This window comes from Vulpes vulpes, chromosome 1 (assembly GCF_048418805.1).
Source record: "Vulpes vulpes isolate BD-2025 chromosome 1, VulVul3, whole genome shotgun sequence".
In the NCBI taxonomy this organism is placed as follows: domain Eukaryota; kingdom Metazoa; phylum Chordata; class Mammalia; order Carnivora; family Canidae; genus Vulpes; species Vulpes vulpes.
In genome coordinates, this window is record NC_132780.1 from 126,760,720 (window position 1) to 126,785,799 (window position 25,080).

The 25,080-nt window shown below is 45.7% G+C and overlaps 2 protein-coding genes and 1 pseudogene across 4 annotated transcripts in view; 1 reads left to right on the forward strand and 2 right to left on the reverse strand.

Annotated features, from left to right (window-relative positions):
- Nucleotides 1-1,229: 1,229 nt before the first annotated feature.
- On the forward strand, nt 1,230-18,677 carry SLC51A (solute carrier family 51 member A). The gene is made up of 9 exons (XM_025990590.2): nt 1,230-1,474; nt 2,081-2,175; nt 11,821-11,975; nt 13,672-13,745; nt 14,150-14,308; nt 14,883-14,994; nt 15,288-15,434; nt 17,475-17,580; nt 18,265-18,677. The coding sequence occupies exons 1-9, from the start codon at nt 1,437-1,439 to the stop codon at nt 18,438-18,440; spliced, it is 1,062 nt and encodes a 353-aa protein (XP_025846375.1). The 5' UTR covers nt 1,230-1,436; the 3' UTR covers nt 18,441-18,677.
- LOC112913654 (high mobility group protein B3 pseudogene) lies at nt 7,825-9,473 on the reverse strand (annotated as a pseudogene).
- A 1,531-nt stretch (nt 18,678-20,208) lies between the features above and the next one.
- Nucleotides 20,209-25,080, reverse strand: part of PCYT1A (phosphate cytidylyltransferase 1A, choline) — a 48,955-nt gene continuing 44,083 nt past the window's right edge. For all 3 annotated transcript variants that reach the window (XM_072725826.1, XM_072725812.1, XM_025990262.2), the window contains one exon: nt 20,209-24,477. In XM_072725826.1, the coding sequence (XP_072581927.1) occupies nt 24,271-24,477 (207 nt within the window). In that variant the 3' untranslated portion in view covers nt 20,209-24,270. The remainder of the gene's footprint in view (nt 24,478-25,080) is intronic.

Below are 25,080 nucleotides of genomic sequence, written 5' to 3' on the forward strand. Positions count from 1 at the left end.
GCTGAGTCAGCCTGAGTCTGTTGGGGTGGGGCCAAGGCGAGCCATCCTTGCTGGGTCAATGCCCTTGATTTCCTTCGGGTGCCCTCCCCCCGACCTCGGGAGGTATCCAGGACTCCTGGATCACTAGACTGTCCTGTCCTGAGACTTCTGCTTTGGGAGGAGGGTAGAAGAGGGACGGAACCCCACCCGACCCTTGGGAGACATATTAGGTGTCTGGGGACAGGAATGAGTGTCCCCTTGGTGCCACACCAGTAACTGCTTCCTCTGGTTTTAGCTCCTTGCTAGCCCACAATCGACTCTCTTGACCCTCTCAAGGGCCCTTTTCTTATTCTCAAAACTCTTACCTGAGTCTCAGCAGAGCTCCTAACCTGGGTCCCTTCTGCCTCTCTCCACACTCTTCGTGGCTTTCTAGCCAAGCTGGCGTCAGAACCTCTCCAAGCCTCAGTTTCTTTACCTGTAAAATGGGAATAAAGACAGTACTGATGTCCCAAGAGCAGTTGTAGGGTTTCCACGAGATAAGGAATACGCTGCATTTTCTACAGCACTGGGGGCACCCAAAATGCTCAACAAACATTTGCTACTGCTGTTAAGCTTTCACTAGTTCATCAGTCACGTGGCCTCTTCTAAAGAGCACTCCGTGGGTATCGGGCCCTGTGCCAGGAACCCAGGGGTACTGTGCTTGGGCTCAATGGCTTTGAATCTACTTGGGGAGAGAAGAGAAATCACAAACAGATAATTTGGCACAGCTTTTCAGAATCTGTCCAAAAGCTCTGAAATCTCACTCAGCAACTCTGCCCTTTACGTACACCTGCAGCTTTGCTACATCCTTGGCTGCTGTTGGGTAGGATAAGCCCATCATCGAGATGAGGAGGGCTGAGATTTGGGAAACCCGCATGGGCCTCTTCTGGCTTTTCCAGCTAGTTCTCCCCTCTGCATGCCAGACCCATGGTGCCAATGCCACCGGGGATTTGGCATTGACTCAGCCAGGTTCTGGGAGACCGGGTTTGAGGGCTGGTGGGACTGCAGGGAGGATAGACAACTTCATTCTACCACCACCCTCGATGATTCCTTAGAGGGGATGTAGGATGAGGGCTGGCAGGTGGCAAAGGGTGGCCAAAGGCACTTGTGGAGGGAGGAGGAAGGACCACACCTCGGGAGAGGGAGGAGTCAGGAACCAGGGAACTCAGCCAGCCAAGGGGATCAAATTCCTCTGGGGTGAACTCTGAGACAGTCTCTAGAGACCTGTGGGCAGGCGAAGTTTGAGAAAAGAGAGCCAGAGGGAAGATCCTGCCTTTGCACCTACACGTGGCCCAGGTGTCGCTCTGACCAAGGCCAGAAGGCAGCAGGACCAGCGGGAGCCTCCCTCGGGGCCCTCACCTGCCTACCCCTCCTTGCCCCTCAGTGCTTGCTAGGAAACCAGAGAGGGAGAGAAGACCATGGAGCCAGACAGGACTCAGATAAAGCTTGACCCCAGGTGAGTGAGGGCGCAGGCCCAGAGCCAGGAGCCGGTTGCTAAGCAGTGGCCCCTAACATGCTGGCCGGTCCCTATCTCCTCGCCGGGGCCTCTGGTTCTCAGGACACAGAATGAGGCCAACTCAGAGTGGTCTGGCTGTCCTTGAGGTCCTGCAGGCCGGAGTGTGATCCTTCAGAGCCTTGGCTTTGCATCTCAAGTGGGAAGAGGAAAGCTCCAGAGGCAGCGGTGGTGTGGGGCAGGCACAGAGCCCCAGGCAGCAGGACTCAACCCTGGTGCTAAGGGACCACTCTTCCTCTGGGTCCCTGCTCTTTCTGCTCAGTCCCTGCACTGCTGCCCCAGTGGAAGTGGAGGGAACGGACTGTGGACTCTTTGGGCACCAAAGCCAGGCCTGTCATAGCCTGGGTGGCACCTGCCTTTCACACTAGCTTGAGCTAATTTGCTATTTCCTCAAGAATCGGGGCATCGAGGGGAAATGTACAAACACCCTGAACTCAGGAGGCTTTGAGGGAGTGTCAAATAATTGGTGTTCCTTCCGGTACTCCCCCCCGGCCCCCTGCCCGCGTCCCCAAGTCCCCATATTCTGAGTGTAGGCTGGTGTCTCTACAGGTACACAGCAGATCTTCTGGAGTTGCTGACAACCAATTACAGCATCCCCCCCGCCTGCTTCTCTCACGCTCCCACTGCAGCCCAGCTTCTGAGGGGTGAGTCGGGGCCCTCCCCAGAGGGAACTGAGAGATGAGCATCCCAGCAGGAAGCCAGGACAGTGGGGTGAAGCTGAGGAGAGGTGGTCCTGAGCTGGCCAGCCTGGACAGGGTCTATCTCTCATGGTTGAGGCCTCAGAAAGAGGACCATGGCAACCTAGCCAGGGAGACAAAGCTGCGTGCTGGACCTCCCATGAATCCCAGCCTCAAGGCTCATTCACGTTGCAGACACTGGCCTGGAGCATTTTTCAAACTCCGGAGCCATCCAGAGGATTCAAGATGGTGTCCATATGACCCTAGCCCCAAAGAATATCCTTGGGGCCTGCATATAGCCTCTTGGGGAAAGGGTCCACATCATTCTAGAGAGGTGGTCTTTTTTCTTTTTTAAGATTTTATTTATTTATTCATGAAAGACACACACACACAGAGAGGCAGAGACCCAGGCAGAGGGAGAAGCAGGCTCCACTCAGGGAGTCCAACGTGGGACTCAATCCCGGGTCTCCAGGATCACACCCTGGGCTGAAGGAGGCACTAAACCGCTGAGCCACCCAGGCTGCCCTAGAGAGGTGGTCATTATGAATAATGTTCTTAAAACAGGTGAACCTGGGGGCACCTGGGTGGCTCAGTCGGTTAAACATCTGCCTTTGGCTCATGCCATGACCTCGGGGCCCTGGATGGAGCCCGGGCATCAGGCTCCCTGCTCAGCGAGGAGCCGGCTTCTGCCTCTCCCTCTGCTCCTGCCCTCTGCTCATGCTCTCTGCTTTCAAATCAATCAATCAATCAATAAAATCTTTTTTAAAAATTAGGTGAACCTGTAAAAGTATTCTGACAGTGTTGGCCAACTAGATCTTATTCTTATACTGAATTGCTTCTGAAAGTGAAAAGCAGAAGATGGGACCCAGTTTATTCCCTGGCCACCTATATGACAACCAAATGACCCGAGCATCTTCACAACTGTGGCTCCCATCTAGATTTCATTTTGTTTTCCTACTGCGTGATTAAGCAACTCTTAGACGTTGATGAATAGGAGTCTATTCATCTCTATGAGTATCTTTTTTTTTTTTTTTAAGAATTCATTTATTTATTTGAGAGAGAGCGGGGAGCCTGATGTGGGGCTGGATTCCAGGACCCTGAGATCATGACCTGAGCCAGAGGCAGATGCTTAACTGACTGAGCCACCCAGGCATCCCTTCTACGGTATCTTTAATGTTTTTTCCCAACCTCCTTCCTGATGTTGTCACCTCAGTGAGCAAGCAGACTTTCTGAAACAGGATGTGGTCGGCCGAATCAGGAGGCAGGCACGGGCATGTGCTTGGACAACATTCAGTCTGGTTTCAGAGTGAATGACAACTGCCAGTGTCCGGAGAGGCTTTGCAGCTGTTCGAGGATTTGTGCCAGTAGGTAGCTGCTGTATCCAGCTCTAGGGACCTCTTGCTTGGAGCGCAGCTTGTGGTGCAAGTGTTCCCTTACATTAGCAGTTGTCAACCAGAAGTAAATTTGTCCCCCAAGGAATTTCTGGCAACGGCTAGACACTGTTTCAGTTGCCACGACTAGAGGGTGCCATTGGCATCTAGTGGGGAGAGGCCCTGGATGCCGCCGTGAATACAATGGAAAGCGCCCCCCACCCCAACCATAAGGAGTTCCCTCGGCCAACGTGTCCATAGTGCTTTTTAGCCTGAGAAACCCTGCCTTACGCAGTAAACATGGATGTCACATTGCTTTGCTACAGATCGTGCAAATAGAAGCACCAGGGATGTTCGGGGCAGGGAGACCACTGTGGGTCTGACAGCGGAGCGAGCTGGGGAAGCAGGGGACAACCTGGAGGCCTGGCCAGGTGAGGTGCGGCCTGATGCGCGTCTGGCAGAGGGGCTGTACTTCATCCTGTAGATGGAGGGAGCCGCTGAAGGCCCTGAGATTGGGAGCGGCCGGACGTGCCTCGAAATATTAATCAGTAAACAGGGTGGACGTCGGGGAGGAAGGCCCGTGAGAGGCAGGGGTATACACTGGAGGTTGTCGCCTCAGCCCAGCAGGAGGAACAAGAGCCTGAGCCGGAACAGTGTCAGGGAAAGGAAGGGAAGGTCGGAGGACAGAGGCAAGCCAAAGAAAGGGCAGGCCATCTGGGAAATAGCCAGATGGGGTGAGAGCGGGAAGGGGAGACTGTAAGCAGCACCCTGGGGAAGTGGGCAGGGCGAGGGCAGTGGCGATGCCCCTGAGAAACAGGAAAGCCAGGAAGATCTGAGGCTTTTGCCTGAGATCTGGCAAGACTAACCGCTGCACCTTAAATCAGATGCCATTTAAGGAGGAGCTATGGGGGGGGGGGGGGGTACTCCTGAACCTGTTCCTGAAATCCCTGTGATATGATTGCAATTACAATCCCTACAGGATTTTTTTAAAAATGGATTCATCTAAACATTTCTGTGAAAGAGTGAAGTGCCAAGGAAAAGCCAAGACAGCTTTGGAAAAGTGTAAGGAGGGTACCTGCCCCACCAGGGATTAAGATTCATTTTTTTTTATTTTTTTAAGATTTATAATAAGACTAAGCAACAAGCAGTAAGTGCAAGGGGCCTAAAAAGTAGATCAATGGAACAGAACAGAGTGCCTGGAAATAGAGCCCACTCGGGACGCACCCTGTGAAGGGATGCACACACACTAGAGGGCAGAACAGACACTTTTGAAACGATCTGGACAATTTGTGTGTGCCTATGATGAATAAACCAATGTAAAAATAGCTCCAATGGCAGCTTTAATACGGGCAACGAAAATACCTAAATGTAAAATGCAAATGTTTTTACAAAAGAAAATACAGAAAGATATCTTTATGATTGGGAGTAGAGAAAATGTCTTAAATAAAATGCAAGGAAGCACAAATGATCGTGGAGATTGACTCCGTAAGCAAACAAACTTCTATACAGTTAAAAACACTAGAAGCAATGTTAAAAGCCAAACCACAGACTGGGAGAAGGTATTTTGAAGCCTAACTAACAAGGGATAAGTAGACAGTGTAAGAGAAATCACCCAATGCAAAGTGTGTAAAATATGGGAACAGACTATTCAAGCAGAAGAAACCCAAATGACCAATATATGTACAAAAAGATATTCTAGGGGCACCTGGGTGGCTCAGCGGTTGAGCGTCTGCCTTTGGCCCAGGGCGTGATCCTGGGGACCCGGGATCAAGTCCCAGGTCAGGCTCCCCGCAGGGAGCCTGCTTCTCCCTCTGCCTGTGTCTCGGCCTCTCTCTGTGTCTCTCGTGAACAGATAAATAGAATATTAAAAATAATACTCTATTTGGTTAGGAATTAGGGAGCTGTGCGTGAAACAATATTTCACTACGGTGAATCTGAGGTGACAGTGAGGGCTCGCGGACCACTGGTGGGAGTATAAGTGGGAGAGCCACGCGGAGAGTGATCAGCTCTCTGCAGCACTAGAGTCTCATCTCCTCCAGCTCACAAAATCTGATTTTAAGTGTCCACATAAAAGAACTCTCCCATATGTGCTAAGGAGACACGTCCAAGAATACTTATTGAAGCATTTGTTTGTCATAATGAAAATAGTATCATTATAATGATCATAATGAATATCAGAATATAATGAAAATAGTATCATGAAAACAATGTTGGGTGGAAAAAACATTTTGCAGAATGATGCCATCTAAGCAAAAATTTTAAAGAAGGTTTTATTTATTTACTTGAGAGACAGAGAGCGGAGTGAGAGAGAGAGGGACAGAGAGCACGAGTGGAGAAAGGAGCAGAGGGGGAAGGAGAAGCAGGATCCCCGAGGAGCAGGGAGCCAGACCCTGGGCTCCATCCCAGGGCTCCACCCCAAAACCCCGGGATCCTGACCTGAGCCTCCGGCAGACTCTTAACCGATGGGGCCACCTAGGCGCCCCCATTTATGTAGATTTTGTAAAATGCCAAGCAATATAGCATGTTGAGTATGTACCTATGTTGTGAAAATTAAAACATAAGCAAAGAAGATACACACCACCTTCAGAACAGTAGTTGGCTCTGGGAGGTGAACTAGAGAAGGGAAAATGATCCAGGAGGTATGTACGAGGGCCCTCAAATATATCTGTAATGTTTTATTTTTCTAAAAATAATTGTTGAAGCAAAATTGGCAACATTGGAACACTCTTTAAAATGGGTCACGGTGGGACGCTTGGGGGGCTCAGCGGTTGAGCGTCTGCCTCGGCTCAGGACCTGATCCCGGAGTTCCAGGATTGAGTCCTGCTGCTTTGGGGTCCCGAAGTATTGGGCTCCTGCATGGAGCCTGCTTCTCCTCCTTCTGCCTAGGTCTCTGTCTCTCAAGAATGAACAAAACCTTTAAAAATAAAATAAAATGGGTCATGGGCATATTCCCCCATGCTCTATTATTCTTTTTGAAATTTTTGTAACTTAAAAATTAATTAGAAATAATCATTTTTGACAGGCTGTGATGAAATGCTAGTTAAAAATGTACACAATTTTATAGTATAATTGCAGTAATACAATAGGTATGCCCTTTAACCAGGGTGTTTTTTTTTTTAAGTTACTTTTTATTGAACAAATACTACATGCCAAGTGCTGTGCTAAGAGGTTAATGAGAGGATGAATAACCTGTCCAAGGTCAACAGCAAACAGCAAGTGGGACTTTAATTTGAACTCAGGCGTCTCTGACTCCAGAGCCTATGCCCTTCACTCCCATGAGGACAAATGTGCAAAAATGAAAATAACTTTTGGTTAGGAACTGGCTGGAATTATGGGTGATACTCTTTCAAAATTGTAATGCTCTAATATTGTTTTCATTGTTTTTTTAAAAAAAAAGTAATCTTTGCTATTTCTGACATAGTGGGGAATTTGCTAGTTGCTGAAGGTGTAATTGAATTCAGAATGATCAGTTAGACAAGTATTTCCCAAAGTGTATCCCTCGGGATACTGACCTCAAGTAGTGCTTCATGAACACAGCATCTATCGAGATATAAGTTTTGTAAAAGCTGTATTCTATAGCTTCCACTAGGAAATTACAGTGTAAATCAGATTAAAAACTTGAGCATGGGAAGAAACAGGTTTAATTTTGTGTAAGGAACTTCCAAAAATCCTCTGGCCATAGGATACTTTTGTCCCATAAAATCTGTTAAGATGCAGAAAAAATAAGGTAGGGGACAATCTTCAAAGAAGATAAATGAGCTTCATGGAGAAGAATAGCATCAGGCTATGGATGCTAAGAAACTTCTCCCTTTCTTAGCCTTCCTGCTGTGGCAGTGGATATTATGTCCTGTAGATACTACAAAGAAGAGAATTTAGAGTGGCACAGCCAGCGGTTACCAGAGGCTGCAAAACCGTGTCTGTACTGAACAGTCACATACGCCCCCACCCCAGCTTCGTAAACTTAAACAACTTCTTAGGGTTGCATTTGATTGCTTGTATCACTCCACATTTCCTCCCATAGCTAAGTGAACACACACCAAGGGCTAGTGTGTCAAACACTTAAGAAGATGGGCTTCGCCAGAAACTCCTGCATTCAAGCCCAGTCCCATGACTTCCAGACTGAATGACATGGGCAAGGTGCTCAACTCTCTAAGCCTAGTTTCCTGGAAAAGCCTATGAAATGGAGATGACAATAGGAATTCTCCTTTTTTTTTTTTTTTTTTTTTGATAGATCAACAGTTTCTTTTTATTCGTCCTCCTCCTCCTCATTCTCCTCTTCTTCCTCTTTGTCTTCTTCATCCTCTTCCACCTTTTTCCGGGCAACTTTTGCGGGACCTTTTGCACCATCAAACTTCCCTTTAGACTTATAGTCAGCGACATCCTTCTCATACTTCTCCTTCAGCTTGGCTGCCTTGTTGTAAGGCTGCTTCTCGCTGTCACTTAAGTTATTCCACATCTCCCGAGCTTCTTCGCCACATCTCCAATGGAGATTCCAGGGTTTGTCGATTTGCTCTTGGGGCGGAATTCCGAGCAGAAGAGGAAAAATCCAGATGGTGGTCTTTTGGGGGCATTAGGGTCCTTCTTCTTCTTGCCTCCCTTAGCGGGTTCATAATCCTTCATTTCCCGGTCATAGTGCACTTTATCTGCCTTGGCCATTTCGTCAAATTTCGACTTCTCCTTTCCAGACATTGTCTTCCACCTCTCAGAGCACTTCTTGGAAAATTCAGCAAAATTGACAGGAACCTCCGGGTTTTTTCTTCTTATGTTTCTTCTTAAGTGTGAGGTTTATGTTTTTGGTTTATTTGGTTTGAGGGGCATCGGATTATATGTCCAATTGTTCCAGGACCATTTGTTGAAAAGACTTCGTTTTACACTGAATTTCTTTTTATATCTTTGTCAAGAATCAATGAGCCAGATTGGTACGGGTCAATGTCTGGACTTTCTGTTCTCTTCCATTGATCTGTGAGTCTCTCCCTTTACCAATACCACATCATCAAAGTTACTGTAGCTTGTATCCATCTTAAAAATCTATTAGTGCGATTCCTCTAACTTTATTCTTCCTTTTCAAAATTATTTTAACTTTTCTACCATTTTTGCCTCTCCATATAAGATTTAGAACGAGCTAATATATACACAAGTGTTGTTGGGATTTTCATTGGAATTCCATTAAATCTATAAAGTTTAAGGAGAATCACGTATGGTAGTGAGTCTTCTAAACCCTAAATGTGACTTGTCTCTCCATTTATTTATTTATTTATTTATTTATTTATTTTTTTATTTATGATAGTCACACATAGAAAGAGAGAGAGAGGCAGAGACACAGGCAGAGGGAGAAGCAGGCTCCATGCACCGGGAGCCTGATGTGGGGTTTGATCCCAGGTCTCCAGGATCGCGCCCTGGGCCAAAGGCAGGCGCTAAACCGCTGTGCCACCCAGGGATCCCTCTCCATTTATTTACATCTGTGGCTTCTGTCATCAGCATTTCGTAGTCTAAGTATACAGATCCTGGACAAATTTTGTTGGATTTAGAGCTAAGTATTTATTTTCTCGGAACTATTGTAAGTGGTATTGTTTTTCTAATTTTGGTTTCTAGTTGTTCCTTGCTGGTCTACAGAAATACAAATGATTTTTGTGTGTTTAAAAAAAAAATTCTTAAAAAAATATTTTCTTTCATTCAACAAATGGCCACCATTGCTGTTCCAGGCACTTGGAGGTGGAACAGAGAACAAACAATATTGGCAAAGTCCCTGCCTTCCTGGAGTTTACTGGAAGGGGAGGACTAGGGCTGGGCAGCAAATAGGCACCTAAATAAATATGTAACTAAACTCAGTGTTGGGGGCCGATGGGGGGCAGTGTCCTACTGGGCGCTCAGGGAAGGCTGGCTGAGCAGGGGCATGTGAGCAGAGAGCTCGATGAGCAGAAGCCAGCCACTGGGAGCCCAGGGAGAAAAGCTGAATGGGCAGAAACCAAGTATCATCAAGTTCTGAGGGTGGCACAGCTTACGCGGTTATTGGAGGCTGAAGGAGTGGTAGGGAAATCCTCAACCTCAATAAACAGGGAAGAGCTTAGCTGCTGCCTTTGAGATTGAGGAGCACAGGGCGTGGGAGAGGATGAGGATCAGCCCAGGAGACCAAGGGTCAGAGCCCAGGAGGGGGACTGTGGTTCTGGCAGTGGAGGGGGGTCTATGGCCATAGACCATAGACCCTGAACCCAATCTCATCTGGCAGTGGAGGGGGGCAGCTTTTCAAAGAGGAGGGAGCAGTCAAGACAGTGAAGACTGAGAAAGTCTCTGGCCTTGAATGGCTTTGGAACCGCTCTCCGTTTACTCCTGGCTCTCCCTGAGCTGGTGAGGACAAGGGTCAAGCAGGGGTGGGCAAGTCCCTTCAGAAGAGGATGATTCAGCCTTCCCACAACAGACAGTGGTTTTTAGAAATCTGCTGAACTGGGACACCTGGGTGCTCAGCTGGTTGACCATAGGACTCTTGATTTTGCCTCAGGGCTGTGATCTCAGTCGTGAGATTGAGCCGTGGGGGGGGACGACTCCACACTCAGTGGAGGGCGGAGCATCCTCCGCCCCTCCCCACCTTGCGTGCTCTCTCTCTCTCTCTCTCTCACTCTCTTTCAAATAAATAAATATATCTTTTTAAAAAATCTACTGAATTAATTTGGGTTTCTGCCTATCTGGACTTACCTTTTGTATTTTTTTAACTAAATATTTTTATTGTAAAAATAATTCAGGTACAGTAAATCTGAAAATCCAGAAAAGTAGACAAAGGAAAAAACTATATTCCCATCACTCAGAGAGAGGCACTGCAAATGTCTTGATGGTATTTCTTTCTTTCTTTTTTTTTTTTTTGCTTTTACTTAACATTAGTCGAAATCATACCATACCTCCAATTTTATGTCCTGTTTTTGCTTTTTTTTATTTTAAAGATTTTATTTATTTATTCATGAGAGAGAAAGAGAGAGAGGCAGAGACACAGGCAGAGGGAGAAGCAGGCTCCATGCAGGGAGCTTGACGTGGGACTCCAGGATCCCAGGTCTCCAGGATCACGCCTGGGCGGAAGGTGGCGCTAAGCCGCTGAGCCACCCAGGCTGCTCTCAACGCTCTTTTTTATCTGCCAAAGAATATCCAGTTAACCCAGAACCCTTTCTTGAAAAAAAATCTTTTTTTCCCATAAATTTTAGGAGAATTTTGTCATAAGTCAGATGACTATATATGTATGGGTCTATTAATAATTTTTTTGTTTTTTGAGTGCTAATAAGTTTTTTAAAAATATTACACATTTGGGATCCCTGGGTGGTGCAGCGGTTTGGCCCCTGCCTTTGGCCCAGGGCGCGATCCTGGAGACCCGGGATCGAATCCCACGTCGGGCTCCCGGTGCATGGAGCCTGCTTCTCCCTCTGCCTGTGTCTCTGCCTCTATCTCTCTCTGTGTGTGTGTGACTATCATAAATAAATAAAAATTTAAAAAAATATATTACACATTCTTCACAAAGATTTTGAGGTAGCATCTCTGAGGGTAGGACCTAGTTTTTAACAACTGCTCCCTGCTCAGTGAGAAATCGGCTTCTCCCTCTGCCTCTCACCCTACTCGTCCTCTCACTCTCTCTCAAATAAATAAAATCTTAAAAAAGAAACGACTATTCAAATGATTGCCATAAACACTAAAAAAAGTTACTGGACCACATTTAATGTAAGACTAATTATAAGGCCAACACGAGTCAAAAGTCCTTGGAATCTTTACTTGTATCCATTTCTCTTTTGTTAAAATCCCTTCCTAATGTCCCAGTTTCATGACATAATTTTTGTAATCAAATTTAAACAGCTCTAAAGCATATCATTAATTACATTCTGCTTTAATTATAATGTTAATTGGTCCACGTCTGCTAGCATGACACCTTTCACTGGGAAGTAGTAAAGTTAAATAGGCACTGCCAACCTCTTAATTCAAAATGTTTGCTAATGAAGTGAAAGCTTGTTGGGTGTCTATCTCCTGGTTGAGGTAAGCCTTACCATGCCTAGAATTAGTCTCTCATCCATGCAGAAGAATGACTACTTTTCAGCTCCATGTTGGATACCCTAAGTCTAAGAGAATGCCATTCTTCTGCATGGGTGGGAGCCTAGACCAGATAATTCTAGATACAGCAAAGCAATTTAGATCCAAATGAAGAAGCCCACATCTGCTGCCCCTCAGTCCTGGACTTTAGCTCAGGGAAGTCTGCCCTTTCTTTCCGCTTTAGCACTGGGCCCTGAGGAAATTGCCCTGACCGTCATTATGACTTTGTTCACCCTGGGCTCAGTCGTCATCTTCCTGGAGGATGCTGTCTACCTATACAAGAATACCCGTTGCCCCATCAAGAGGAGGACTCTGCTCTGGGGCAGCTCTGCACCCACGGTAAGGGCCTTGTAGCTGCCCTTTGGGAGGAACTCAACAAGACAGAGGAACCATTTTGAGAATTCCTCTAAACTCAGCAATTCAAGTTGGCAAAGGGTTGCCTGCTTCTACCCTCTTAGATGGGGAGTTGTAATGTGATTTCCATTTGCAGTCAGGACACTATGCTTGGAAGGCCAATGGGCAGTGGGACAGGGAGCTTGAATTCGTAGAGCCAAGAGACAGCTGGAGAAGCTGCTCAGCCACCAGCAGCCCCAATCGCTACTTTCCACCACAGTATTCCTATTAAAAGCAGGCTTCTGGGATCCCTGGGTGGCGCAGCGGTTTGGCGCCTGCCTTTGGCCCAGGGCGCGATCCTGGAGACCCGGGATCGAATCCCACATCGGGCTCCCGGTGTATGGAGCCTGCTTCTCCCTCTACCTATGTCTCTGCCTCTCTCTCTCTCTCTCTCTCTCTGTGACTATCATAAATAAATTTAAAAAAATTTTAAAATAAAAAAAAAAAATAATAAAAGCAGGCTTCTTTCCTGGACAGGAAAGCAGTGTTCCTCAGAGGGGAAAGAGGGAAAGATTTTTTTTCCTCCATGGGGACATATTCAGCTCTCCCCTTACATAGTAGATCTTTTTAACTCACTCTCACAGACATTATATAGGTCTCTGGCTTGCTCCCAGGCCATAAGACTGGATTTCGTTTCCTCCGTGGTAAGGTCCGCGTGTGTGTCTGGGGTAGAGAATGGAGCCTGTGAGGTCCTTTTTTTTTTTTTTTTTTTTTTTTTTTTTTTTTTTTTTTTAGCAGAGGACACTCAAGTCCTCAGAGATGCTCTAGTAACATGTGATGTTGAAATGGAAGGGTTGGATCTTGACTCACTCCCTCCTAAAAATGAACTTACCTACACTACTCCAGGGATAGAGGATGAGATAGTCTTCAGAAGAGGGCGTGACTTGGAACGCCTGGGTGGCTCAGCAGTTGAGTGTCTGCCTTCAGCTCAGAGCGTGATCCTGGAGTCCCAGGATCGAGTCCTGCATCGGGCTCCCTGCGAGGAGACTGCTTCTCCCTCTGCCTGTATCTGTCATGAATAAATAAATAAAATAAAAATCTTAAAAAAAAAAAAAAAGAGCACCTGACTTGAGGTGACCTGCTGTCTCTAATCCTAGATATAGAAGGAACTGACCACTGATTTTTTTTTTTTTTAGGATTTTATTTGGGGCACCAGGGTGGCTCAGTGGTTGAGTGTCTGCCTTTGCTCGGGGAATGATCCTGGGGTCCTGGGATCAAGTCCTGCATCAGGGTCCCTATAGGGAGCCTGCTTCTCTCTCTGCCTGCATGTCTGCCTCTCTATCTCTCTCATGAATAAATAAACAAAATATTTCTTATTTATTCATGAGGGACACACAAGGGACAGAGACATAGGCAGAGGGAGAAGCAGGACCCCGGGGATCACCTTCTGAGCCAAAGGCAGATGTTCAATCACTGAGCCACCCAGGTGCTCCCTGAACACTGAATTAAAAATAAATAAATAAAAACAAACCCAAAACTTAAAAAAATTAGTTGATTTATTTTTCCAGCTGACCACTTTTAAGTAATGATGCCTCACATGTTCAGGTTTTGCCTCCTTGAGCCCTTGCCACAAAAGGTTTGAGAGGGTGAGCACAGAGGCTCCCTTCTCGCCACAACCAGCTTCTTGCTTCTCTCCAAGTAGGTGGTGTCTGTGTTCTGCTGTTTTGGTCTCTGGATCCCTCGTTCCCTCATGCTCGTGGAAATGGCCATAACCTCGTGAGTGTCCTGCCCTGCCCCCAGCTCGGAGCTGGGTACCCTTTTGCTCCACACTCACCCAGGACTCCAGAGTCCATCTCTTCTTTTATCCCAGATCCCTTCCACAAATCCCTGCAACCACTGGGATGGAAACCTGCTAATCAGGTTCAACTTCTTGAACTTCTGGTGCTGTTCATCCCTTCAACCATTTTGCTCCTATGGGCCCCAATTCCCCTCTCTCTCAGCCCCTGCACCGTCCTCTCTCTCCCTCTTGCTGGGTCACATGGTCTGAATGCGTGAGCCCTACTGTGACCCCCTCAGTGAGCACCCCCTCTGTTGCGCCCTTTCCAGTCTCTTGGTGTGTGGTGTCCTCTCAGCTGGCTGCCACCTCCCACTCTGTGAGGCCACCTCTGCTCCCACTCCAGGTTTTACTCGGTATGCTTTTACTTGATGATGATGGCCATGGTGGAAGGCTTTGGTGGGAAGGAGGCAGTACTGAGGACACTGAAGGACACTCCGATGATGATCCACACAGGTCCCTGCTGCTGCTGTTGCCCCTGCTGCCCTCCACTCATGCTCACCAGGTAAGGTGGGAGGGAGAGGCTCCCTCAAAGAACAGGTTGGCCTCTACCTGCACTCTCCCAAGAGCCTCTCCGGCCCCCTCAGCCCTGCTTCAAGCCTCTTGGGATCAGGCTTGTATGGAACAAAGCCGGTGATGAAAGGGTGGGCATCCCACAGCCAACATCCACGCATTGGGCACCCGTCCAGGGGTGAGGAGGGCAGAGGGAGGAAAGAGAACTCCAATTTCCATCATTTAAGCTCACTGCTGCCTACAAACTTTAGCTACATGGAGTAAAGTGGACTTTGGTCTACATACTTGTCCCTGCTGCCCATTTTGGTTGATGAGGCTGGGGTCAACATTCTGAGAGTTCCTGCTCAAAAGGCAGAATTCTGGTCTGGGGCTGAGGGGGAGGCAAGACGAGGGTTCCCAGTGTTCTCAACATTCCGGCTTCTTCCTGTATCCCCATCCATTTAGCCATTTCGTTATCTATTATGGCAGCCAAGCCTCAGCTCAAGGAGCCCAGGTGAGGGAGGTGGAAGGTGTTCTTGAGGTGGGCAGTTTGTGGGTTCATGTTTCTAACTCTCCTTTTCCTTCAGGAAAAAGCTTCAGCTGCTGATGTTAGGCCCATTCCAGTATGCCTTCTTCAAGATAACACTGAGCCTGGTGGGCCTGTTTCTCATCCCCGATGGCATCTATGACCCAGCAGATGTAAGCCAGGAGCAAGGGGCAGCAAAGTTCCAGACTCACTTAGTACCTCTGAGCTCTGGAAGGAAGAGCCAGAGCCAACATCCCCTGCAATGGGGCCCCATAGACAGGGGAGGCCCCGCAATGTGTGGTTGTGGAAAAGTAGAGGCTTGGAGACTCTGGTGGGGGGAGAAGAGTGTGGAAAAGGCCAAGGCTTTGGGGCTTTTTTTATTACCTTTCCCACTGTGGAAGAGGAGAAATAGGAGGAGGAGAAAAGGCTTGCCTCCCTCACGGACTACTTTCTGATCTGCCACCAGATTTCGGAGGGGAGCACAGCTCTGTGGATCAACACTGTGCTTGGTGTGTCCACCCTGTTGGCTCTCTGGGCCCTGGCCATAATTTTCCGTCAAGCCAAGATGCACCTGGGCGAGCAGAATATGGGAGCCAAATTTGCCCTCTTTCAGGTAATTATACGCTGAGAGAGAAAAGATGGGTAATTTTAGAGCTACGAACAATTAGGGTTAGGAGGTGAGACTAATAAAGACCAAAAGTGGGTCTGGGAATCTTCTTAAGCCCAGGTTTTCTATGAGATTTAGAAAATGTCGCCTGTTCCTTCCCAGTTTTTGCTTTTCTGTGCTGTAGTAGTTTCTTGGTGCTGTCCTCACAAAGTATCACAAACTGGGTGATTTAAAACAACAGAAATGTATTGTCTCACAGTTTTGGAGGTTAGGCGTCCAAAATCAAGGTGTCCACCAGGCCATGCTCCCTCTGAAACGATAGGGGAGATTTCTTCCTTGCCTCTTCCTGACTTCCGGCGGTTTGCCAGGAATCCCTGGCTGGCAGCTGCATCACTGATTTTGCCTCCATCACGACATGGCATGTGTCTTGCGTCTCTTTCTATCTTCTTATAAGGACAACAGTATATCAGAATAAAGATCCACTCTCCTCCAGCATGACGTCACCTTAACTAATGACACCTAATTATGCGGTTTCCAAATATGATCACATTCGGTACTTAGGTACCGGGGGTTAGGACTTCAACATACCATTTCAGGGGACCCACTTCAACTCATAAAATGTGTCTTATCGACCTTCAATTCTTCTACCTTTCCTTTTCTTTTTTTCTACCCAGTACTTCCTAAAGCTCTATAACTCATCATAGTTATGAACTACCCACACCACACGTTAGGGACTTTTCATACCTTACATCTAAATTTTCACAATAATCTTAGGAGCCATTATTATTTCTATGCCTTGCTCAAGGTACGTAGGTATGGGGCTAGAATTTAAACCTCCATCTGTCTGACTCCCAAATCCGCATTCCTTCTTATCACGTTGCCTCTTCACCTGCACACCTCTTCTGAAAGTTCTCTGCAAGGCATGTTTGTTCACTTTTGACACTTTCCATTCTCTAAGGCCAGAGAACTTTCACCAAGTGTGATGCCTTCTGGCCCAATCTTGTTTTCCTTCTCTCTCTATTCTTTCTGTTCCTTTGCTAGGCCCTTCTATTCCCATGGCCTAGTGACTGCGCTATAGTTAACAGTGTGATTTCGCATAAATTCTCATTTGATCTATGCAGATGCCTCTGAAATGTGGATTTCTGGGCAAACAGTAGGTAGAATTGAAGAAGAGAGAGGCCAGAAGAGCCTAAATGAGACAGGGACTGAAAGGGCAGAAAGGATCTGGGCCCCAGAAGCTCTTAGGGTCACGCCACAAGGTCAAAGCTCTGTGACTGCCCAGCCTGCCAGTGACTGTCATGGGGAAGCCTGCACATGCTGACTCTGCCTTGAAGAGGCTGATGCTTCAGAAAAGTGCACTCAGCGAGGGCAAGTACTAAGACAAATGGTGTTGCTGGGGCCTCTGGACAGATTCTTTTTCTTATTGTATTAAAATACACATAACATTAAAATATACATAAAATTTACCATTTTAACTATTTTTAAGTGTACATTTCAGTGGCATTAACTACATTCACATTGTTGTTCAATCATCACCACCACCAACTTCCAGAATTTTTTCGCCTTCTACACAGAAACTCTGTACCCATTGAACATTAATTCCCCTTCCCCCTTCGGCCTAGCCCTTGGCACGGTAGAGATTTTTCAAAGAGCACCTTCATGGCCAATTGCCCATCATTCTAGGAGCAGGGATCTCAGGTCCTTGAGCCAGATGGAAATAGTCTTCTCTAACCATCTACCTTTTTCATCCATTGAGTGACTATTAGTAGCCATGGCTGAGATAGGGAAATAAACATGGATCCCCGATTAGTCATTGTTTCTTGTCACCAATTCTCATAGAATATTGGATAGAGGACAAGACTGTAATTTGCCTACAGATTAAAACTCCACAAAATTTTACTCAAGTGAGTTTCAGCCCTCTGTAAGTACACAGACTGAAAGTCCAGCAGAATGGATTGTGGAGAGACAAGCACAGCAGAGGGGCAGCTGGCCCCAGTGCCACTGGTACTGGGCCAATCCTGCCCTTGTTTCTCTTCTGTTCTGCAGACGCTCCTCATCCTGACTGCTCTGCAGCCATCCATCTTCTCAGTCTTGGCCAGCAGCGGGCAGATTGCTTGTTCACCTCCCTTTGCTTCTAAAATCAGGTCTCAAGGTGAGCACGTGAGTTCCTCTTATTCCAGAATGAGAGAAGGGAGGGTCAGGGAAAAGATGACCTTAGAATAGAAGCTGGGCAAGCCTGGTTTCTGCTCAGAATACTCAGAAAGGGAAATCCTAGTGAGGTTATAAGAAACAGTGACTTCTCTGACCACACAGAGGAGACCAGCAATCCCATAGCTTGAGGCCAGTCCTCATGCGCAACCCAGGAAGCCATCTTCAGCTTCTGGGAGAGTAATGGGTAGGGTCTGAAAGCAGAAAGTTATACTGATTGGGGTGCCTGGGTGGCTCAGTTGGTTAAGTGCATCTGACTCATGACTTCAGGGTTGTGGGATCAAGCTCCATGTTGGGCTCCACACAAGCATGGAACCCACTTGGGGTTCTCTCTCTCTCTCCATCTGTCCCCCCACTCACTTTCTCTCTCTCTAAAAAAAAGGTCACGCTGATAAAACACACCAAAAAATGGGGCTTAATGCTAGCCTCAGACTGCAGAAGTTAAAGCCAAGTTCTGGTTCTGGCTCTACCATTAATCTGCTATGTTACTTATGAAAGCTTAATATCTCTAGGCTTGGTTTGAGGACAAATTGGAGAAAGCGTTGCTCAACTCATATGCCAGGGCTACTAGTGGGTACCATCTATACAATTTAGCATAATTCATATCATATTTCATTGCATGCTACAGTGATGAACTGCCACCTGCTCGTACTGGAGACTTTTCTAATGACTGTGCTGACACGTGTGTACTACCGAAGGAAAGACAGTAAGGTTGGATATGAGCCTTTCTCTTCCTCAGACCTGGATTTGACCTCAAAGTCCAAGATGGATGGTTTGGACATTGAAAGAGACTCTACACATTAAATGGGCACAGGATTTCCTCACTGTCCCTCAACCTTGACCAAATGGAGATGAATTCATTTTCAGCACCAGCTGGCAGATTACATTTGACTAAAGGGGAGAAGGAGAATTATGGAATAGGAATTCCATAATAATAGGCAATTATGGAATAGGAATTCCATAATAATAGGCAATTATTTTGGATCTTGCCTGGAGAAGTTATTTTAAGTTTTATAATAAACAGGAGAGAGTTTAAAATTCTATAATTGCATACATTGCCTCTGTGGGTGATACTATTAACCTTTGATGCTTATATATTGAAAGGTCACTCTGAATTTTCCCAAAGCCAACAAAGGGGAGAAAGTATACAGTAGTTTGCCTGTTATAAGAACAGGAATAGAAGTCAACCAGGCAAACCTCTGTTTATTGTAGCATTATTTACAATAACCAAGACATAGAAGCAACCTAAGTGTCTATCAATAGATGACCAGATAAGGAAATGTGGTATGTGTGTGTGTGTGTGTGTGTGTATATATATATATTTATTTATTTATTTAATATGGAATATTACATAGTCATGAAAAAGGATGAGATTGTGCCATTTGAGACAACGTGGATAGACCTGGGGGGATATTATGCTAAGTGAAATGAGTCAGCCGGAGATAGACAAATACTATGATGCCACTCATAAATGGAATCTAATAGAAAATGAGTAAACAAACAAAAAGCAGAATCAGAACTATAAATACAGAGAGTTGATGGTTGCCAGAAGGGAGGGGGTAGGGAGCTGGGCAAAATGGGTGAAGAGGAGTAGGAGATTCAGGCCTCCAGCTGTGGAATGAATTAGTCGTAAGAATAGAGTATAAGGAATACAGTCAATGAGGGGCACCTGGGTGGCTCAGTCAGTTTAACATCTGACTCTTGAGTTTGGCTCAGGTCACAATCTCAGGGTCATGAGACAGAGCCCTACATCGGGCTCCATGGTAAGTGCAAAGTCTGCTTAACACTACTCCCTCTCCCTACGCATATATGCATATTCTCTCTCTCTCTCAAATAAATAAATAAAATCCTAAAAAAAAAAAAAAAGGACTACAGTGTATTATATTGTAATAGCAGTGCAATGGGACAGTTGGTAGCTATACTTGTGGTGAACATAGCACAACATATAAACTTGTCAAATCACTAAGTTGTACTCCAGAAACTAATGTAAATAGTGTGTCAACTAAAAAAATCCAAAAAAAACAACAAAAAGCCAACTTAACCAGGTAAAAGTAGTACAAACCTAAAGTCTCAAAAGAAAGCAGACTTTTGAAGAACAGATGGAAGGTATTCTTTCCCTTACAGATTTGTCATTAGGGCACTGATGACATTACACCTCATAGATCTGGATCAGCTTCCCTTTGAGGGATGATGGCTTTTTGAGCCTTCTGTGCAAAGCTGCAAAAGGATTTCCCTGATAGGGCAGCCCCGGCGGCACAGGGGTTTAGCGCCGCCTACAGCCCAGGGCGTGATCCTGGAGACCCTGGATCAAGTCCCACGTCAGGCTCCCTGCATGGAGCCTGCTTCTCCCTCTGCCTGTGTCTCTGCCTCTCATTCTCTTTCTGTGTCTCTATGAATAAATAAAATCATTAAAAAAAAAAAAAAGGATTTCCCTGATAATATGGTCATGGAATAGTTTTGAGGAAGATAAATTAGGATGCAAAAGCAAAGGAACTGAGAGTATAGGTAAAGGCCCCAAATACATAAAACATATACACATGTATACCAGGTCAGAAACACAGGAAATGGAACATTAGGTAAAACCACTTTGCCTTTATTTGGCTAAATGACAAAGGCCAAAATAACTGAACCAATTAATAACACTCACATGGAAAACAATATACTGAACACCGATTGAGGGAAACGCCCTGTGGATGCTGGCACTGGGGGTGGGGCTAACATTCACACCAAGGCCAGCGTTTCTTCCCAACAGCTTTTTTCTTTTCAGGATAATCAATACAAAACCACCCAACCAATCAAGTCTCTGTGTTTAAAACAGTCAGTGCCCCCCTAAGAAGGGTGGGAAAACCCTTTTTAAGCCTAGAGGAACACAACCTGAGTCATCCTAGTGTTAAACCTAGCACTTTTTTGTTTTCTACCCCAATCTGAGTATTAACGTAAAACTTTGGCAGACAGAAAATCTTTCTTCTTTTAAAGAAAATTAACATTTAATAGTATAATCCCAAGAACATGTTCTACTTAATTGGAAAAATAGAAGCTAGGGACCACTCTTTATCCCACAACAATCTATTCTATGAGCGAAAACAAGAACAATCATCGTATGACTTTGAAAAATACAACCTTTAAAAATACTTATAATTGGTAAGCTTAAAAAAAATCACCATTAGTTAAAAACATTGTTAAGGGAGCTTTTTTTCCTACCTGTATTAGTTCCACTTCTGGTGAAAGTGTGAGCTGACAGAAAATGTAGACCCTATGTATGGCTTTTAGGGAATTAAAGAAAAGCAGCAAAATAGAATTGATTTGGAAGGATTTTAGATAGGAGATCTGAAACGGTAAAAAAGGCAATGAGCTCAGAATAACAAAAGCTACCCACAAATCAAGATAACCCAGAGACACAGAAACACTGTGAAGAACCATCACAGAGGGAACATCCTGAGGCCGCCTGACCAGTTGTGTGATCCCAAGTAAAATAAGAAAAATCTAAACAGGTGCTGGGTTATCAGCAATCAGAAAATGTCAATAAGTTCTCTTGACCTCCTTCGTATTTTTTCTTATTTAGGATCTTCAACCTCCTCATATCCCCAACCTTTTTCCTCAAGCCTCAGCGAAATAACGGTCTTTGGCTCTGGCTACCAGAGACAGCTGCAGCAGACGATCTGTCTCTACTCCTCTAAAGTTTCAATCTCTATTCATTAGTGTTACTAGTTAGTATAAGAGAAGAGCAAACTTTCTGCCCAGCCATCTCAAGGTAACTGAAGTGGCACTTCTTCAGTGCCAGCTGCAGCGCCTGTCTCCATTTTTCTGTCTTGCAAACTGAGCTCTGACGCCAACCAGTGTTTAAGGCTCCCCCATCTCTGCTACATTTGGCCTATTGCTTTGTGTGGGGGATTCAGGGAAATAGCTAATTAATAGTAATATTAGAAATCAGTATTAACAGTTAATATTAAAATTAATATTAGAAGATTTACAGATCACAGGCATGGTCATGGTAGGCAAACCACTAACTTCATTTAATTAGGCACAAATGATCAAATAATACATCATCCCAACAGCTTCCTCCCTCCATCTATCCTTGGCTAGCACCTAAGATCACATTTATCCCAAAGTAGGTCATGTGCCACACCATTAAAGTTTGACAGCTTGAAGTCAAAATTATTTGAAGATGCACTAGTGTTAGAGGAGCGTGAGGTCAGAGAGGTTCATCACAAGGGGTGAGAGGGCTTTCCAAGAACATGTGCACATGCGGGCCGGGCAGTCTCACAGAGCTGATCAACACAGCGGTTATACTCCAAGAGCAGCGAATGCCAAAAGTAGCCCACGGACAGAGTGGAGGCAGCAGTCCCAGACAGTAGACTTGAGAGGAGTGACGTGCAGGGAGGCAAACCACATTCTGAGCATCTCCCCTGCCAAATACGCTTGGCTAATATGTTCTTTGAGCGAACAGGTAGGTGAGCTTCAGTGATGACTTCCTCACCTTTCTGTACGAGGGAGAATAAAGCAGAAATACGCAGAATTCCCAAAGAGGGAAGACTGAAGCAGAGAAGTTAAAGTATGTGATCCTATGAAGCTGGTTAATGTAGGAAAACAGGGTAGCCCCGGTGGCGCAGCGGTTTAGCGCCGCCTGCAGCCCACGGCGTGATCCTGGAGACGCTGGATCGAGTCCCACGTCAGGCTCTCTGTGTGGTGCCTGCTTCTCCCTCTCCCTCTGTCTGTGTCTCTGCCTCTCTCTGTCTCTATGAATAAATAAAATAAAATCTAAAAAAAAAAATGTAGGAAAACAGTGATTTGAACTGTTCCCAAAAAAGGATTCCAAGCCAAAGCTCGTGTAAACTAAATCAGATTTGATAGCAAAGATAGCACTTCATACGAAGAATCAGAAATGTAGTTGTCCTAAGCCACCATGACAACTAGAGATTTCCCTCTCCTATGTCTCTCTACTCTCTGGGTGATCAGAGTTTCAGGAAAGTAGGTAGTCCTGCTGTGCAGGCAGGCAGTGATTCTAGCCTCTGATCCTCAGGCAGAAGAGCAGGTTTTACCAGAGTATTTAGGGAGGAGGCTATGAGATGCTCACAGCTCTAGCAGAGGGGCAAAAAAAGATAAAACGTGGTTTTCTTAGCTGAAAACACCAAAACTCCACCCCCACAAGGGGTATTTATGAGGGACAGGGTAGGGCCTGGACATAAGCAATTTTCCCCTGAATGTAGCTACAGGATTATTGAAGATAGTCTGCTCGGTCACGTAGCTGCAGGATGCCAGAGGCTTAAAATGAGCTCATGATCAACTGCCAAGTGTGAAGCTTAGTATTTCTGATGTGAAGAATCCCCCTGGGCAACCTAACAGGGGAAGTGGGACCATAACCAGTAGGCACAAGCAGGAAAGCAAGAGAACCTGCCATACTCTTGTATGTGAACCCATGCTTTGTGGCCTGCTTAGCGGCAGCAGAGGGATGTCCCTGCCAGCTGCAACTCTCAGGAAAAGAAACGTGACCTGGAGCACTAGTTCTAGTCAAAAACATTCTTGAGAGGGACAGAGTTCAAGATAAGGCTTTGGAAAGGGAGGTGTTTCCTTATACTTTTGTGTTTAAATTCTGTGCAAATCTAAATATTCAACATGGCTTTGAGCAACATGGATTAACAGATCATATCCAAACTGCAGACATTTACAAAGCATCCTCTGTAGAAAGCTAGGTAATAAGCATTGAAATTGCAGGGCCAGGGACTTACTCCCAAATGGGAAAATTAACCTAACCTGACCCTGTATAGGATTGAGTATCGTCCCACTCTCCTCCCCAATCACAATAAACCTGAAAGTGTTCCTTCCTTCAAAGGTAGACTATAGGAAAGAGATTGACAAGAGCTCCCAAATAACTGGGCAACAGAGTTTTCTGAGAAGATGAACACAGCAGAAAACCGCAGCTGATGCCATGTGGTCTGGTTCCATCCCCATCAGTGTCTTCCATGGACCCCATTGGGTCCAACAAGAAACTCCTCAGGGAGTAAGAAAAGTTAGGCTCAGATCTCCTTCTCATAGCCACATTGACACATGGGCCAGCAGTACATCTAGGGGATTCATGACTGAGTTTACTCAGCTTTTCGTTTTTTTTTAAGGACACCAAAATTATGCTATTTCCCCTCCCCCTGAAATCACTCATCAGCATGGCTCATCGCTTGAAGGGCTTGGCAAGCCACTTTGCCTCAGAACAGAAGGCAAACACTATAGTGTATCAGGAAGAAAAGGCCTCTGGGTAATACACCACGTCCTTCTGCCCACTCCTCAGGGGCAAAAAATTAGTTCTACTTACAACATTTGAAAGACTAATTTTTAAAAAATTAATAAAATGACAATTTCCCTGTCAAGATCACATGAACATAAACAGTAAAGCAAAGTCTGTAGGGAGGGCATATGGATGCAAAACAGGTTTCTGAGGTGTAGTCAGCCTCCTTCTTGGTGTGGATGGGTGATGCCTCTTGGAGGATGGGTTGTCTGATCCCATCCTAGGTCCTCTTGCCCCAACTTTCTTTCCTTTGTAGCTGTCCTTAGGTTTAGTGTTGGGATCACAATTTGAAATTCAACAGAGATCTTCCGAAGGTGATGGGACAGAGGGAGGGGAGGGGAAAAGAGGGATGAAAACTTAGTCTTCTTCATCCTCACTGATATCATAGGCTGCAGCCTTGTGCCTGGAGAGGTTTGCTGGGGAGGAAGGTGGGGAAGTCTTGCCAGAGAAGGGCCATCGGAAAGATGGGGAGGGGGAGCGTTCCCGCGTGGGGCTGCTGCTGGGGCTCTGCTTTGGACTGATGGCCTGCAGCATCCGGCCTTTCCCCTCTTTCAGCATATGTTTCTGAGGAAACCAAAAAGAAGAATTAGAAGAAACCTAAGGATCCTACTAAATCATCACTGGAGGTCTGATACTTCAAATTTTCACAAGTGCTCTGTGCAACATCAAAAGTGATCAGATAGATACGGGAGGGACATATCTATAATTTTAAGCAATTTCATCCCTAAAGCAGCACTATACTACTTATCTAAGGGTTCCCACATACTATCCACGGTCACCCAGTTCTCAACTTCTATGTCAAAGGAATTCTTAAATGGCTACTTGGTCTGCAGCCCAGGCTCCAGGCAAAAATCAAAAAACTAACTCAGACAAAAGGGTACCTATTCTAGTTCTAGAGCTTTCTGAAAAGGAAATTCAATATTCTCCCTGAATAATCTATTCTGGTATCAGACTCTTTCACAGTTAGATTCTCCCTGATATCTTAGGACTAACTTGCTAACTAACTACACTTCACCTTCTATTTGGTTTGAAAAGACCTTGTCACTTCTCAAGGACAGAACTCTCACCTCACCCAGCAGCTCTGCAGCAGCTGTTTATAGTGGAAGCAGCTTTCTCTTTACTGTTCTTTGTTCTTTCTTTTCCTTTAATTAGAGCTATAATATAGAA

Bases quoted from the DNA above. Each gene is read 5' to 3' on its own strand.
- SLC51A (XM_025990590.2), top strand. From the start codon at position 1,437: ATGGAGCCAGACAGGACTCAGATAAAGCTTGACCCCAG. The intron at 15,435-17,474 runs GTAATTATACGC...TCTGTTCTGCAG, and splicing joins CCAAATTTGCCCTCTTTCAG to ACGCTCCTCATCCTGACTGC. The intron at 17,581-18,264 runs GTGAGCACGTGA...TGCATGCTACAG, and splicing joins TTCTAAAATCAGGTCTCAAG to TGATGAACTGCCACCTGCTC.